We start from the raw sequence: 16,879 nt of genomic DNA, 5'->3' as shown, positions 1-16,879 counted from the left end.
TGGGTTTGCATAACCGAAGAATTTCTGCACAAACTGTCAGAAACCGTCTCAGGGAAGCGCATCTGCGTGCTCGTTATCTTCACCAGGGTCTTGACCAGATTGCAGTTCGGCGTCGTAACCGACTGGAAAAAGTGTGCTCTTCACGGATTAATCCTGGTTTCAACTGTACTGGGCAAGTGGCAGAACAGGTGTATGGTGTCGTGTGAGAGAACGGTTTGTAGATGTCAACGTTGTGAACATAGTGCCCCATAGTGGATTTACGGGAAGGCATAAGCAAAGGACAATAAACACACCTGCATTTTATCGATGGCAATTTGAATGCACAGAGATACCGTGATGAGATCCTGAGGCCCATTGTTGTGCCATTCATCCGCCGACATCACCTCATGTTTCAGCATGATAATGTACGGCCCCATGTCGCAAGGATCTGTACACAATTCCTGGAAGCTAAAAATGACAGAGTTCTTCCATTGTCTGTATACTCACCAGACATGTCACCCATTGAGCATGTGTGGGATGCTCTGGATTGACGTGTATAACAGTGTGTTCCAGGTCCCGCCAATATCCAGCAACTTCGCACAGCCATTGAAGAGGAGTGGGACAACATTCCACAGACCACAATCAACAGCCTGATAAACTCTATGGGAAGGAGATGTGTCGCGCTGCATGAAGCAAATGGTGGTCACACCAGACTGGTTTTCTGATCCACAACCCTACTTTGTTTTAAAGGTATCTGTGACCAACAGATGCATATCTGTATTCCCAGTCATGTGAAATCCATAGATCAGGGCCTAATGTATTTATTTTACTTGATTTCCTTATGAACTGTAATGAATTGAATAGTTGTATGTTGCGTTTATATTTTTGTTCAGTGTAGAACAGCCAGCAGAGGGGTGGGGTGGGGAGCACTTGAGAAGGAAGTGGCTTCTGAAGAAAGGAAGTACTTCTCACTGCACTGCTGAGCAAATCAGATAAACACAGGTAACAGAAAGATAAGGCATATTTATAATATCTCTCTCTCTCATATATATATATATATATATAGAGTGGGGTAAGTTGAGCCAAAGGGTTAGTTGTTTCTAGGAAACCATACACAAAATGAATCATGTGACCAAATATTTAGGAAGAGGTCATCATTTCAGAGTCTGTGAAGGAAGAAACCACATGGAAAAAGCAGCAAGCAAGTTAGGTCCAAAAAACAGATTTTCACAAAGTCAGATACATTTATTGTGATATAGGTTTCTTGATGCTAGTTATAGGTTAGTTTTAAAGTAGATAGTTTTCAAACTTTTATACACAGGAGGTTGGTGGCATCTTATTTGCAGAGGATGGGCTCGTGGTAACAGCTTGTCTGGAATGAGTGGAATGGTATCAAGTACATCAAACACATGGTTTCCATTTTTTTTATTCCATTCATTCCAGCCATTTTTATGAGCCGTCCTCCCCTCAGCAGCCTGCACTGGTTTTATACATCAGTTGGGGTCTCTATAAGCTACAATAGGAGGTCCTAAACCTATGTAAACTTTTTAAACTCTGCTGTCCGTCTCTAAATGTTGTTTATCACTAGCAGCACCATATCACCAAGTAAAATTATGAGTATGTGTAAATGTACTTGGCGAATAACAGTGATTCTGATTGGGCGAGGGGCAAGTTGAGCCAATGTTTAATCAACACATCCCATACAAAGGATTACATTTAGTGTGTTTTATGCATAATATGAATACTATTTTGAAGACACCTCGCATTTGAGTGATTAGTCAAGTTTAAAAGATGAAAATGCCTTCCTCAGTTGGTTTGTGACCCTCTTGGACACAATTGCTGTTTTCTTCCGTAATACAATACATTATCGCTGGGATATGAGGTAATGTAAATGTTTTAAAACGTACAGTTAGAAATGTTTCGCTATGCTTATGCTCCCCTGTTCTCATACTCAATTTACTCCATACTCGGGGTAAATTGTGCCAAGAGACAAGCTATGTTTTCAAAAGGGTTGTTTACACGAATTCTGATTATGTCCAGGGACACACAACTCCTGAAATATACGTAGATATCTTTGTTAGATACTATATTTCCTTGACGTAGTGATACTGAATGTAACAAATCGCCCAACATACCCCCCTCTCACCTGTTGCTCCGATAGGCAGAGGGGGAATGCGTATTTAGCATTACGCTACATCCCGATAAAAGAAACAATTCCCCTAGCACCCTGCAAGTGTTTCAATTGTTGTTTTTATATACACTTCGGAAATGTCTCTTGTGACCCATAGGCGCACAGCCTGCTACTGCTCAATCGAATATTATAAACCTTCATCATACTACCTATGGCGTAACCTGTAGTACGCCCTGCAAGTCAGACTTCCTCGAAACAATGACGTTTCCATTTTCCCGTTTAAGTCCGCCCTCTCACGAGAACTCGCGATTTAATACCCTGACGTATCTTTTGAGATTGGAATGCATTTCTTAAAGTCTTACTACAAATTAGATTTTGATTTTTGAGACTCGACTGCATCGCCATTTGTCATGTATGAGCGGTTTTGATAAAGGTAAGTGACGGTAACTCTCCGCCTGTAGTTTTGGGAAAAGAGATTGATAATATCGGACTTCTGCGGCTAAAAACAGTGGGTGTACGCTACAGTGAAATCGAAACTAAATACGTTTTCTCGGTTTTTATTGTGGCTTAATTGAAGTTTTTATTCTTGAACTAGATATGAACTCTCTATTGATTAAGTCCAGGATAATAATGTACAAATAATGTACCGCGCCTTAAATGGGTTCCCGAGTGGCGTAGCGTTCTGAGACACTGCATCTCGGCCCTAGAGGCACCACTACCTACACTATGGTTCGAATCCAGGCTGTATCACAACTGGCCGTGATTGGGAGTCCCATAGGGCGGCCGGGTTTGGCCGTCGTAAATAAGAATTTGTTCTTAACTGACTTGCCTAGATAAACAAAGGTTACATTCTAAAATAAATAAATGCATAGTCTATGTAAATAATTTTCTGAGACTTACGTTATAACGCTAGCTAGGCTATACGTTTTAATTTTAAATCAAACAAAGTTCATATCTATATAGCCTTGACATGGTAGTAAAAAAGTTATTTTTGCACAGCAAAATACTGATTCATATTGACAACATTTTCTTTGCACTAGCAGAAAGGTAAGTCTAGTGGGCCTAATGTGTGAAAGCATTATGAAGAGCTTTGTCACACGTTTTACCCCATCTCTCCTTTCTGCAGGTGTTGTTCTTCTAAAGATGGTGTTGGTGAGAAGAGTGGTGTGAAAGAATGGACGTCTTGAGAGGGAAATGGAAGGAAAAATGCATTCTGAACGTCTGCGCTCTGCTCCTAGTGGTAAGAAACTTTAACATGAACAGATGCATAATGCAGAGTCCTTTACCAATAACATAATGCCCCATCTAGTCATACTTATTTCTCAGCAATACATCAATTATCCCCCACCAATCCATCAAATTTGTGAATTATTCACACCAATCAATTAGTCAATCATTTCAGGAATAGGCCTATACAGTAGCCTGTCAATCAGTTATAAAAAAAAATCAGTAATTACATATGACTGGTATTTGATTGTATCTGTTCTATAACAACAATGTAATGTAATGTTGCAGTGCTGGTCAGTAGACCCCTCCCCCTCGGCACCACCACTTCCTACGACCCAGGAGTTTCAATGCCTTGAGGGGAGTGATTACCACACTGCTAACGGGACATGCTGTCGAAAGTGCCATGAAGGTAGGCCTTCTGTACTGTACTATATTACACTGCACTTATACAACTGGGCCTTTCCATTCCCCAGTGTAACGTGGCTGTAACTTATACTTTTCCATACACTATGCATTGAGTTAAAGATCAAATCCGCTTCAAAGGGAACAGTGCCACTGTTCGCCCCAAAACTAGAGTAACTATATGTCCCAGATTTCACAGTCCCTCATTTTTGCCCTTTGTCCCACGTCCCTCAACCAAACAATCATGTCCCTCATTTTATCAACAAATTGAAACACTACTAATTTAGAAAAAGGTAGATTTTTATTTGATTTGATTGACTTCCTATTAATTTGATGAGAATTGACATTCCAACCTGTCTCTTTTGCAGTCAAGTTGCCCTTATGACAATATACTATAGCATAAGGATGTGGTGCTGACTGATGTTGAAGGGGAAATCTGCAGTAACTACATCCATTTTTTGGATTTAATGAATGATATGTACCCATTGATTTTTGAAGAATCTAACTTAGAAATGCCCATGAGCTTAGTTCAACTGTCGTACCCCATCAGAACCCAAAATATAAGCTTGTTCTACTCCAATGTTTGTAAACAAAGTAAATGTTAACAAATATTGTATTGTCTCAAAACATGATTGAAACTCTAATTTTGATATCATGGATGGTCTCATAGCATAGCTCTGTCTATGAATTTGAGAGTGGTTACGTTTCTCCAGCCCCATCCCTCCACTTTTTACTCTTTCTTATTGTTTCAACTGCTGATGGACATTTTTAACACTTCTCCAATGTTGTTGAGATCTGATATTCTGCGCAGCTCAAGAAGAAACGTAGGCCAATGTCATATCGTCAACCAATCACATTATCCAAATATTTGGAGAGGACAGTTACCTACCGGTGTTTACAAAAAGCATGTGTCTAACAAAGAGCTACAAAAGTAAGTAAACAGCCGTATTAGACTGAAAGATACAAGGTCATTTCGTCAAACTCTCCATGCTCATTAGTTGCTCAATCAACATATTTGATGCTACTTCACTCAATCCTGTTTTAAAAGTCTCTTTTCTTTTCCCTTGAGAGGAACCAAAAATGTTTAATTGTCCAAATATTCCAAGATTCCCGTACAAAACAGCCACACAAGTGGTCTCTTGTTTCTGGATCAGCAAATGTTGCGCAAGGCAAAAGAGAAGCCTACGTGTGCTTCAATTGGCCCGTTCAGTGCAGTGGGGGAGATGTGTGCCTGTGCATTGATGTCAGAGGGGAAAACCTATCTTGTTTGCAGTAACTTCTTTGTTGTTGTAATGTCCTAAATGGACGTGGCAGTTTCACCAGTTAAGGATTCCAGCTTTAAACACAAACCTTATTTCAAGATTCTACCCTTATTGTGTATAAAAGACAGTCGTCTGTCACACGGTAGGCCCTACATACCGTTTACTATATTTGTCTCTAGCCTAGTTTTAGCTCTGACGTATCACCAGGTTTTACAGTAAATAAATATGCTGGATTGTATTGCCTCCCTGTTAGTATGTATGTATTGTCTTCTCCAGGGTTTAAGCTGAAGGAGCACTGCACTAAGAACGGCGACAATAGCCTATGTGTCTCCTGTGAAGAGGGCAGGACGTACCGAGAGAAGAGTAACTATGCCACGACCTGCCTCCGTTGTACACTCTGTGTTGGTACAGTACAATTATTTCGAAACATTTTCAATGATTTACAATAATGTGCAATTATTTACAAAATACATTGAAGAAAATGGCATCACTATAGATGGTCTCAATATGGTATGACAGCAAATGTCTCTTGTCTTCTCTCTCTTTCTCTCTATTCTGTTCTCCTTGGCTGTGTTGTTCCATACACCTGTAGACAATGAGGAAGTGTTTTCACCGTGCAAGAAGAGTAAGAACACAGTGTGTCGCTGCAAAAAAGGCTTCTACCAAAGCAGAATAAACTCGGGAACACGGGAGTGCCTCACTTGCAAGACATGTGGACCTGGAGAGAGAGCAACGCAACTATGTGAGTTTGTCTTGCTAGTGTGGTTCATAATGTTTCACGTTTTTCCACCCAACCTGGTATTTACTTATGGATTACACAATTATAATGGTTATTACATAATAATGACAACCCTTTGTTTTGTAGTACTAGTAGTATTATTTGTGTGTATGACAAAGTTTGTGTGTGTACTGAGTGTACATACTCTTGTTGACAGGTAAGGAAGAGAGTGACACCGTGTGTGAATGTAAGGACTTCTACTTCCGAGACAAGAAAAGCAACAAGACCTGTCTTGCATGCAACATGTGAGTACTGGCTTGTGAACAAGCTGACTCTTTTCTCGGTTAAAACTCTTGTGTTCAGCCTAGTATATAATTATACCCCACAGGAAGAGCTGTAGAGTAAGTCTACCTCTTCATCCATTAAATATCTTGGAGTATATCAAACAAAAGATACACCCAAACTTCATGACATGAATTACAATCACATCAACAAGAAAGTATATGATAACCTGGACAGGCGGAATTCACTTCCCTTGGATCTTAGTGGTAGAATTGAAACAAGCAAACTGCAGAGGTTACTGTATTTGTTCCAATCACTGCCCATAGAAATCCCATCTAAACAGTTTAGGTAATGGGATAAACGGATATCAAGGTTTATCTGGAACAGTAAGAGACCAAGAACTAGATATACAATATTACAATTACCAACAAATAGTGGGGGTATGGCCTTACCAAACCTAAAATATTATTTTGTTTCAGCCCAATTGAGACCTCTGGTGTGTTGGTGTAATTCAGAATATGAATCCAAAATGGAAAGACATTGAGACTACTTGACAGAAATACCCATACAGTCCGAGACTACTATGACAGAGATACCCATACAGTCCGAGACTACTTTGACAGAGATACCCATACAGTCCGAGACTACTATGACAGAGATACCCATACAGTCCGAGACTACTTTGACAGAGATACCCATACAGTCCGAGACTACTTTGACAGAGATACCCATACAGTCCGAGACTACTATGACAGAGATACCCATACAGTCCGAGACTACTATGACAGAGATACCCATACAGTCCGAGACTACTATGACAGAGATACCCATACAGTCCGAGACTACTTTGACAGAGATACCCATACAGTCCGAGACTACTATGACAGAGATACCCATACAGTCCGACAGTCCCCATACAGAGACTACTATGACAGAGATACCCATACAGTCCGAGACTACTATGACAGAGATACCCATACTAGACAGAGATACCCATACAGTCCGAGACTACTATGACAGAGATACCCATACAGTCCGAGACTACTATGACAGAGATACCCATACAGTCCGAGACTACTATGACAGAGATACCCATACAGTCCGAGACTACTATGACAGAGATACCCATACAGTCCGAGACTACTATACACTAGACAGATACCCATACAGTCCGAGACTACTATGACAGAGATACCCATACAGTCCGAGACTACTATGACAGAGATACCCATACAGTCCGAGACTACTATGACAGAGATACCCATACAGTCCGAGACTACTATGACAGAGATACCCATACAGTCCGAGACTACTATGACAGAGATACCCATACAGTCCGAGACTACTATGACAGAGATACCCATACAGTCCGAGACTACTATGACAGAGATACCCATACAGTCCGAGACTACTATGACAGAGATACCCATACAGTCCGAGACTACTATGACAGAGATACCCATACAGTCCGAGACTACTATGACAGAGACCCATACAGTCCGAGACTACAGTCAGTCCGAGACTACTATGACAGAGATACCCATACAGTCCGAGACTACTATGACAGACAGATACCCATACAGTCCGAGACTACTATGACAGAGATACCCATACAGTCCGAGACTACTATGACAGAGATACCCATACAGTCCGAGACTACTATGACAGAGATACCCATACAGTCCGAGACTACTATGACAGAGATACCCATACAGTCCGAGACTACAGAGATACCCATACAGTCCGAGACTACTATGACAGAGATACCCATACAGTCCGAGACTACTACAGTGACAGAGATACCCATACAGTCCGAGACTACTATGACAGAGATACCCATACAGTCCGAGACTACTATGACAGAGATACCCATACAGTCCGAGACTACTATGACAGAGATACCCATACAGTCCGAGACTACTATGACAGAGATACCCATACAGTCCGAGACTACTATGACAGAGATACCCATACAGTCCGAGACTACTATGACAGAGATACCTATACAGTCCGAGACTACTTTGACAGAGATACCCATACAGTCCGAGACTACTTTGACAGAGATACCTATACAGTCCGAGACTACTATGACAGAGATACCCATACAGTCCGAGACTACTATGACAGAGATACCCATACAGTCCGAGACTACTATGACAGAGATACCCATACAGTCCGAGACTACTATGACAGAGATACCCATACAGTCCGAGACTACTATGACAGAGATACCCATACAGTCCGAGACTACTATGACAGAGATACCCATACAGTCCGAGACTACTATGACAGAGATACCCATATGACAGTCCGAGACTACTATGACAGAGATACCCATACAGTCCGAGACTACTTTGACAGAGATACCCATACAGTCCGAGACTACTTTGACAGAGATACCTATACAGTCCGAGACTACTTTGACAGAGATACCCATACAGTCCGAGACTACTATGACAGAGATACCCATACCCAAGACTATATGACAGTCCCATACAGTCCAGACTACTATGACAGAGATACCCATACAGTCCGAGACTACTATGACAGAGATACCTATACAGTCCGAGACTACTATGACAGAGATACCCATACAGTCCGAGACTACTTTGACAGAGATACCCATACAGTCCGAGACTACTATGACAGAGATACCTATACAGTCCGAGACTACTATGACAGAGATACCCATACAGTCCGAGACTACTATGACAGAGATCCCATACAGTCAGAGACTACTATGACAGAGATACCTATACAGTCCGAGACTACTATGACAGAGATACCCATACAGTCCGAGACTACTATGACAGAGATACCCATACAGTCCGAGACTACTATGACAGAGATACCCATACAGTCCGAGACTACTTTGACAGAGATACCCATACAATAGTTAAAATCAGTGGATTAATTTCTCTCTTAAGACAGAGAGGTCAAACTGCTGAGTTGGCCCACATATGACCCCAGCTTCATCCCTGCAATTCAGGACAGCAGATTTAAACAGTGGACGTAGAAAGGCATCACATGATTTTATACAATTTTAAGGAACGAGATCCTGGAGAATTTCCAGGACCTAAGTAAAAAAACATGGCTTAGATAAACAACATTTTTACAGATACATATAAGTTCAACACTATTTTTTAATGAAGATAAATGTGATTGACCCTCAAGCACCTCAAAATGTATCCAAGTATTCACTAACGCATACAACTTGGGGAGTAACAAAAAAACTATTTAAAATCTCTACTTGGGTATTCTATCCTCAAAGAAACATTCTACAAACTGTATTAAACAGAAATGGGAGGAGGAACTTAAACATTGAAATAACTGATGAACCATGGTTGAACATAGAGACTCAACAAAGCTCCACCAACTCGAGGTCATGGAGAGAATTCTGTTGGAGGAATGTTATTTTCTTCATAACACCTGAACTGAAATCAAAACAGACTGGCTCACTACACCCTTGTTGGAGAGAATGCGGGCTATCAAGGGGGATCACCCTCATGTACTTTGGTTCTTCCCCGCAATTAAAATTTACTAGGGAAAAATCAGATCTAACATTGAAAAAATAATTGGATTTGACATCGAACAAACATGAATTTCTTTGTATTTGGGTGAAATGCCTGATAATTTACACAATAGAGAAAAGTACCTCTTGAAGGTCCTACTGGCAGCCAGTAAAAAGGCTTTCACTAGGAAATTGCTACAAAAAGACCCTCCCACAGTGACACAATGGATAGACATTGTTAAAGAAATATGACCTTTGCTTTAAGAACTCAAGAGGAGAGAGGGAAAATGGCTTTCATACTGTCAAATTGTATGATGGGTGCTGTACCTGCCAGAGCTTTTTGTTCTTTTACTTGATTTGTATTGTCATTGTGTTGTTCAATAAAAACAAAGTAACAGAAAATGAACATTCTGCTTGTAAATGGGAAGTTTAATAGAATCTGTCGGCAACGTTGTGCAACAAACTTCTTTCCGTGGGTGAGTTAAAAGACAGAAGCATTTTCACATGTCAGCTGTCTTGTGGTCACACCAACCCTGGTCCTGGAGACCTACAGTCTGTTGCTATGTTGGAGAAGGTCATCATGTCCAGGCTTTAGTTCCCGCCCACCACTAACACACCTGATTCACCCTAATTTACTGCTTATCAATCAATCTACCAATCAAATGTATTTATAAAGCCCTTTTTACATCAGCCGATGTCACAAAGTGCTATACAGAAACCCAGCCTAAAACCCCAAACAGCAAGCAATGCAGATGTAGAAGCACAGTGGCTAGGAAAAACTCCCTGGAAAGGCAGGAACATAGGAAGAAACCTAGAGAGGAACCAGGCTCTGAGGGGTGACCAGTCCTCTTCTGGCTGTGCCGGGTGAAATTCACACAGGACACTGGATAAGACAGAGGAGAAATACTCCAGATATAACAGACTGACCCTAGCCCCCCGACATATAAACTATTGCAGCATAATTACTGAAGGCTGCGACAGTAGGGGTCTATACCCCCGGACAGGGCCAACCAGGCAGGTTATATCCATACATCAAGACCATAGGCAGTGGTGACCACTGATAAAGCGCTGGTAACTGTCTCTTTCAGTGTTCTGTCTTTCCGGAGGGGGGTATGCTGCAACAGGATGGCCTGGATGGTTCTTCTGTAGAGCTGTTCTTCACATGACTCAACATGAATCATTTCCTCTTCACAAACGGGCCACTTCCTCTTCAATAATATACAATTTCCTGTGTGCATTTTCTCTCCAGGTGTGAGCTGACTGCTGACTGTCAACAGGAGTGTTCTTCAGGCACACATCCCACTCCCAATGCCGATGGCAAATGTGAGTTTCTGATACTTCGTGGCTGGGTCAGGCTAGAAACATAGTTTGTTTATTTGGTGGGTCAAAAGATACTTTTAAACTTTTTTTTTTTTTGTTTAAATATATTGTAACTAGACTATTTCTGCCGTAAGGGTTGCAGAATGTATTCATTCTCTGCATGTTTTCCCCTCTTTCCAGCTAAAGACACTGGATGGGGTGTTTGGTCTCCCTACCTGTTGGCTGCGTTCGGCTGTGTTTGTGTGTTATTACTGGTGGTTGTGGGGATCATGGGCGTACTAGTGGCCCGACGGAAGCCCAAGGGGTCTAACTCCTTTCCCTCTGCTGAGATCACCTCTCAGTTCTCTGAGACGTCTACTCGGGTGAGATACATCTCTGACCTCTCACCTTTGACCCCTGACATCTCACATTTCACCTCTGACCTGACTGGAGAAACCCAATCTGATAAAAACCTCTAAAATGGTTGAATGGAGAAAAAATAGATACCATTTCAACTACTGTTTTGAATACCCAAGTGCATTTTACTGTTTGCACCATAGTGCCAGGGAGGAAACCAATAGGATTTCCTTTATTGATTGTGCTGTGGTCCCTGGGTTTAGGATGTACTGGTAGTGGATGCAGTTCTATGTAGTAGAATTCTGATGTTTTCCATTTCCTGTGATTATAGAGGCTGATCCAAGAGGACCCAGAGAACGTTCTCAACCAGAGTATCCCTTCATGTAGCCCAGTGTGTGAGTGTGAACAGGAGATCCTCAGCAAGCTACCGGACTATGTCCCCAAGGAGATCAAGAGTAAGTGTGTGTGCATGTGCGTGCAGGCGAACGTGTGTGGGTGCACATGTTTCCCTATCTTATCAGGACTAGAATGTCCTGACGAGTCATCAGAATGTCCTGACAAGGTAGGACAACAAGAACAATTCTGGAAAGTGAGAACTTTTTTAAAGGTTAGGGTTTGGTTAGGTTAAGAGTTAGGATTTTGAATGGAAATATGTTTTTACTCTCCAAAAAGTCCTGAAAATTCATGAAAACCAAGCTGTTTGTGTGTGTGTTGGAATGTGAATTTATTTTTATATACACTACATGGCCAAAAGTATGTGGACACCTGCTCGTCGAACATCTCATTCCAATATGGAGCTGGTCCCCCCTTTGCTGCTATAACATCCTCTACTCTTCTGGAAAGGCTTTTCACTGTTGGAACGTTGCTTGCGGGGACTTGATTCCATTCAGACACGAGCATTAGTGAGGTGGGAACTAATGTTGGGCGATTAGGCCTGGCGCGCAGTCAGCGTTCCAATTCCTCCCAAAGGTGTTTGATGGGGTTGAGGTCAGGGTTCTGTGTAGGCCAGTCAAGTTCTTCCATACCGATCTCGACAAACCATTTCTGTATGGATCTCGCTTTGTGCACGGGGGCTTTGTCATGATGAAACAGGAAAGGGCTTCCCCAAACTATTGCCACAAAGTTGGAAGCACAGAATCTTCTAGAATGTAATTATATGCTGTCGAGTTAAGATTTCCCTTCACTGGAACTAAGGGGCCTAGCCCGAAACATGAAACAGCCCCAGACCATTATTCTTCCTCCACCACACTTTACAGTTGGCACTATGCATTTGGGCATGTAGCGTTCTCCTGGCATCCACCAAAACCAGATTCGTCCATCGGACTGCCAGATAGTGAAGCGTGATTCATTTCTCCAGAATCCAATGGCGGCAACCTTTACACCAGTACAGCCGACGCTTGGCATTCTGATCTTAGGCTTGTGTGCGGCTGATCGTCCATGGAAACCCATTTCATGAAGCTCCCGATGAACAGTTCTTGTTTTGACGTTGCTTCCAGAGACCGTTCGGAACTGGGTAGTGAGTGTTGCAACTGAGGACAGACTATTTTTGCGCATTTCAGCACTCAGCGGTCCCGTTTTGTGAGCTTGTGTGGCCTATCACTTTGCGGCTGAGCCGTTGTTGCTCCTAGATGTTTCCACTTCACAATAACAGTACTTACTGTTGACCTCGGTATCTCTAGCAGGGCAGAAAGTTGACGAACTGACTTGTTGGAAAGGTGGCATCCATATTTTTGGCCATGTAGTCTATATTGAACTCTATTTTAATCTCGCTACCCTATCACCACTCTGTTCCTCTCTCCCTTCAGTCTCTGAGTTGATCTACTCGGTGTTGAACCAAGTTCCCCCGCGCCATATGAAGGAGCTGGTGCGTTCGCTGGGTGTGAGTGACATCGTTATAGAGAGGGCTGAGAATGACCACCTCCGTGACACTAAGGAAGCCCAGTACCAGATGCTGAGGGTCTGGGCTAAGGGAAGTGCTCAGGGAGGGGGAGGGGTGCTAGCACGCCCTCTACTGTACCACCTGCTGGATAAGCTGAGAGACATGGACCTGGGAGGGACTGCAGAGGAGCTGGAGACCAAGTATGGAGATCAGTAGAGGGAGAGAGATGCAGACTGTATAGACCAAGTAGGGGACCCAGGTTTCTCTTCTCTATGTCGAATCAAAAGGGAAACCGAGAGGGACCAAGACTATTCATCATATGTATAGGATAATTAGGGGAGGGAGAGAGAGATAGGGGAGGTGCTAATGGGGAGAGAGAGAAGATCAGCCACATCCCTTTGTCCCTGACCTTACTTGTGTAGGCCTGAGAGAATAGGATTGGTACAGTGTAAGCAATATGGTAGTTGTTCCACCTGGTCCAGATCTGATAGACTAGGTGGAAGTGTTGCCATGCTTTCACAATATGTCATAATATATTATATAACCTTTTGGCAATGAGGCTGATTATTGATTACCAACCGTACTATTCTTGTATGTTTTTCAAATATATATATATATTCTTTGCACATTCAAACCAATGAGTGAGGAATCGTATGTTTATAAAAATCAGTTGTAGACAGTGCTGTTTGTAAAACAGGCAAACTTGTAATGTGTCACACACAGGTATGAGATCCACACTAACAATTGAGTTAAACGCTGTGTTTAGGGTAATACAGATTTAACACCCATCTATAGTATTACAGTTCTATATTACTGAGTATTATGTGGCGATAGGAAGCCAGTAACTGAAAGGTTGCTGGTTCGAATCCCTGAGCTGATAAGGTGAAATAAATTGGTCTGTGCCATTGAGCAAGGCACTTAACCATACTTGCTCCTGTAAATCGCTCTGTATAAGGATGGCTAAAATGTAAATGTGAAATGTATTATTTACTGGTGTTGCAGTAGTACTCAAGCTAATATTTCGATAGGAACCTGTATAGCTTTAATCTTCCCTGTCTCTATCTTGTATTAATCAACCACAAACATATCAAAAAGATATTAGCATTATATGTCATATTTGAAGTCTTTGAAGTGGTTTTTATATGGTTATTAATGCTGCTTAGGAGGATGTTGTATATTTGAATGGTTCTTTGATAAGTTGCTGCTTGGGCGTGAAGATCAAACTATTGTAGTTTTGCTGTCTTTTACTACTGTCTTGATGTGTTTTACAAAATAAGTTAGGGATGTATCAATCTGTCATATTTCTTTACTATTCAGTGTGCAGTGCTTTCCTCCTCGAACAATCACACCCATCCAGGTTGTGTCTGTGCCGTGGTTTTGGATCACCACACGTGATTGATTCTTACATCTGTACAGTAATAGTTGTGTCAGTACTGTTAGGGCACAGGCAGGTCTTCTGTAGGTGTTATCCCTGAGTTATGACATTCCTTAAAGCCCCATCATCATGCTGCCATTATTCAGCATCACTTAGTCAGAGGACACACCTGTCACTCTGCGGGGCTGACTGATCTCTGGGAGACTTAACATGGAAACTAGGGATGGGTCGATGGATAGATGGCACTCAAGTTTCTAGTTTTTAATGTCAGGTGCACAAGTACAGTGAAATGCCATGTATTGGATTTTATAATATTTTACAGCACTTTTTAACATTGAATTGTTACAGGGGATTTTACCTAAGACAAACTAGTTTTATTCTCAAATCACATACAGTATATGCAGACATTGATTTGTTTTGATTAAGGTGGGGGAGGCGCTCAACAAAGTTGATCAATTGTATATATTTTTTAAATAAAGAATCTCTTGTAAAAGTGACCTGGTATGCAGCTGTTATTATGACTGTAAGTGTTAGCTACTGTTCTATTCTGTGTATGACTGTAAGTGTTAGCTACTGTTCTATTCAGTGTATGACTGTAAGTGTTAGCTACTGTTCTATTCTGTGTATGACTGTAAGTGTTAGCTACTGTTCTATTCAGTGTATGACTGTAAGTGTTAGCTACTGTTCTATTCAGTGTATGACTGTAAGTGTTAGCTACTGTTCTATTCAGTGTATGACTGTAAGTGTTAGCTACTGTTCTATTCAGTGTATGACTGTAAGTGTTAGCTACTGTTCTATTCAGTGTATGACTGTAAGTGTTAGCTACTGTTCTATTCAGTGTATGACTGTAAGTGTTAGCTACTGTTCTATTCAGTGTATGACTGTAAGTGTTAGCTACTGTTCTATTCAGTGTATGACTGTAAGTGTTAGCTACTGTTCTATTCAGTGTATGACTGTAAGTGTTAGCTACTGTTCTATTCAGTGTATGACTGTAAGTGTTAGCTACTGTTCTATTCTGTGTATGACTGTAAGTGTTAGCTACTGTTCTATTCAGTGTATGACTGTAAGTGTTAGCTACTGTTCTATTCAGTGTATGACTGTAAGTGTTAGCTACTGTTCTATTCAGTGTATGACTGTAAGTGTTAGCTACTGTTCTATTCAGTGTATGACTGTAAGTGTTAGCTACTGTTCTATTCTGTGTATGACTGTAAGTGTTAGCTACTGTTCTATTCAGTGTATGACTGTAAGTGTTAGCTACTGTTCTATTCAGTGTATGACTGTAAGTGTTAGCTACTGTTCTATTCAGTGTATGACTGTAAGTGTTAGCTACTGTTCTATTCTGTGTATGACTGTAAGTGTTAGCTACTGTTCTATTCAGTGTATGACTGTAAGTGTTAGCTACTGTTCTATTCTGTGTATGACTGTAAGTGTTAGCTACTGTTCTATTCTGTGTATGACTGTAAGTGTTAAATACGGTTCTATTCAGTGTATGACTGTAAGTGTTAGCTACTGTTCTATTCTGTGTATGACTGTAAGTGTTAAATACGGTTCTATTCAGTGTATGACTGTAAGTGTTAGCTACTGTTCTATTCTGTGTATGACTGTAAGTGTTAGCTACTGTTCTATTCAGTGTATGACTGTAAGTGTTAGCTACTGTTCTATTCAGTGTATGACTGTAAGTGTTAGCTACTGTTCTATTCAGTGTATGACTGTAAGTGTTAGCTACTGTTCTATTCTGTGTATGACTGTAAGTGTTAAATACGGTTCTATTCAGTGTATGACTGTAAGTGTTAGCTACTGTTCTATTCAGTGTATGACTGTAAGTGTTAGATACTATTATATTCAGTGTATGACTGTAAGTGTTAGCTACTGTTCTATTCAGTGTATGACTGTAAGTGTTAGATACTGTTCTATTCAGTGTATGACTGTAAGTGTTAGCTACTGTTCTATTCAGTGTATGACTGTAAGTGTTAGATACTATTATATTCAGTGTATGACTGTAAGTGTTAGATACTATTATATTCAGTGTATGACTGTAAGTGTTAGATACTATTATATTCAGTGTATGACTGTAAGTGTTAGATACTGTTCTATTCAGTGTATGACTGTAAGTGTTAGCTACTGTTCTATTCAGTGTATGACTGTAAGTGTTAGATACTATTATATTCAGTGTATGACTGTAAGTGTTAGCTACTGTTCTATTCAGTGTATGACTGTAAGTGTTAGCTACTGTTCTATTCAGTGTATGACTGTAAGTGTTAAATACGGTTCTATTCAGTGTATGACTGTAAGTGTTAGCTACTGTTCTATTCAGTGTATGACTGTAAGTGTTAGATACTATTATATTCAGTGTATGACTGTAAGTGTTAGATACTATTATATTCAGTGTATGACTGTAAGTGTTAGATACTGTTCTATTCAGTGTATGACTGTAAGTGTTAGCTACTGTTCTATTCA

At 41.0% G+C, this 16,879-nt stretch overlaps 1 protein-coding gene across 1 annotated transcript; it reads left to right on the top strand.

The window, feature by feature from the left end:
• Positions 1-2,393: 2,393 nt before the first annotated feature.
• Positions 2,394-14,919, top strand: LOC123998107 (tumor necrosis factor receptor superfamily member 1A-like). Its single transcript, XM_046303023.1, has 10 exons — positions 2,394-2,543; positions 3,237-3,350; positions 3,626-3,746; positions 5,278-5,406; positions 5,594-5,743; positions 5,937-6,024; positions 10,762-10,835; positions 11,013-11,194; positions 11,500-11,623; positions 12,974-14,919. The coding sequence occupies exons 2-10, from the start codon at positions 3,285-3,287 to the stop codon at positions 13,261-13,263; spliced, it is 1,224 nt and encodes a 407-aa protein (XP_046158979.1). The 5' UTR covers positions 2,394-2,543; positions 3,237-3,284; the 3' UTR covers positions 13,264-14,919.
• Positions 14,920-16,879: the final 1,960 nt, after the last annotated feature.

This window comes from Oncorhynchus gorbuscha, linkage group LG15 (assembly GCF_021184085.1).
Source record: "Oncorhynchus gorbuscha isolate QuinsamMale2020 ecotype Even-year linkage group LG15, OgorEven_v1.0, whole genome shotgun sequence".
Taxonomy (NCBI): domain Eukaryota; kingdom Metazoa; phylum Chordata; class Actinopteri; order Salmoniformes; family Salmonidae; genus Oncorhynchus; species Oncorhynchus gorbuscha.
The sequence above is the reverse complement of the archived record's forward strand: the minus strand, read 5'-3'. Positions and strand labels throughout refer to the sequence as shown.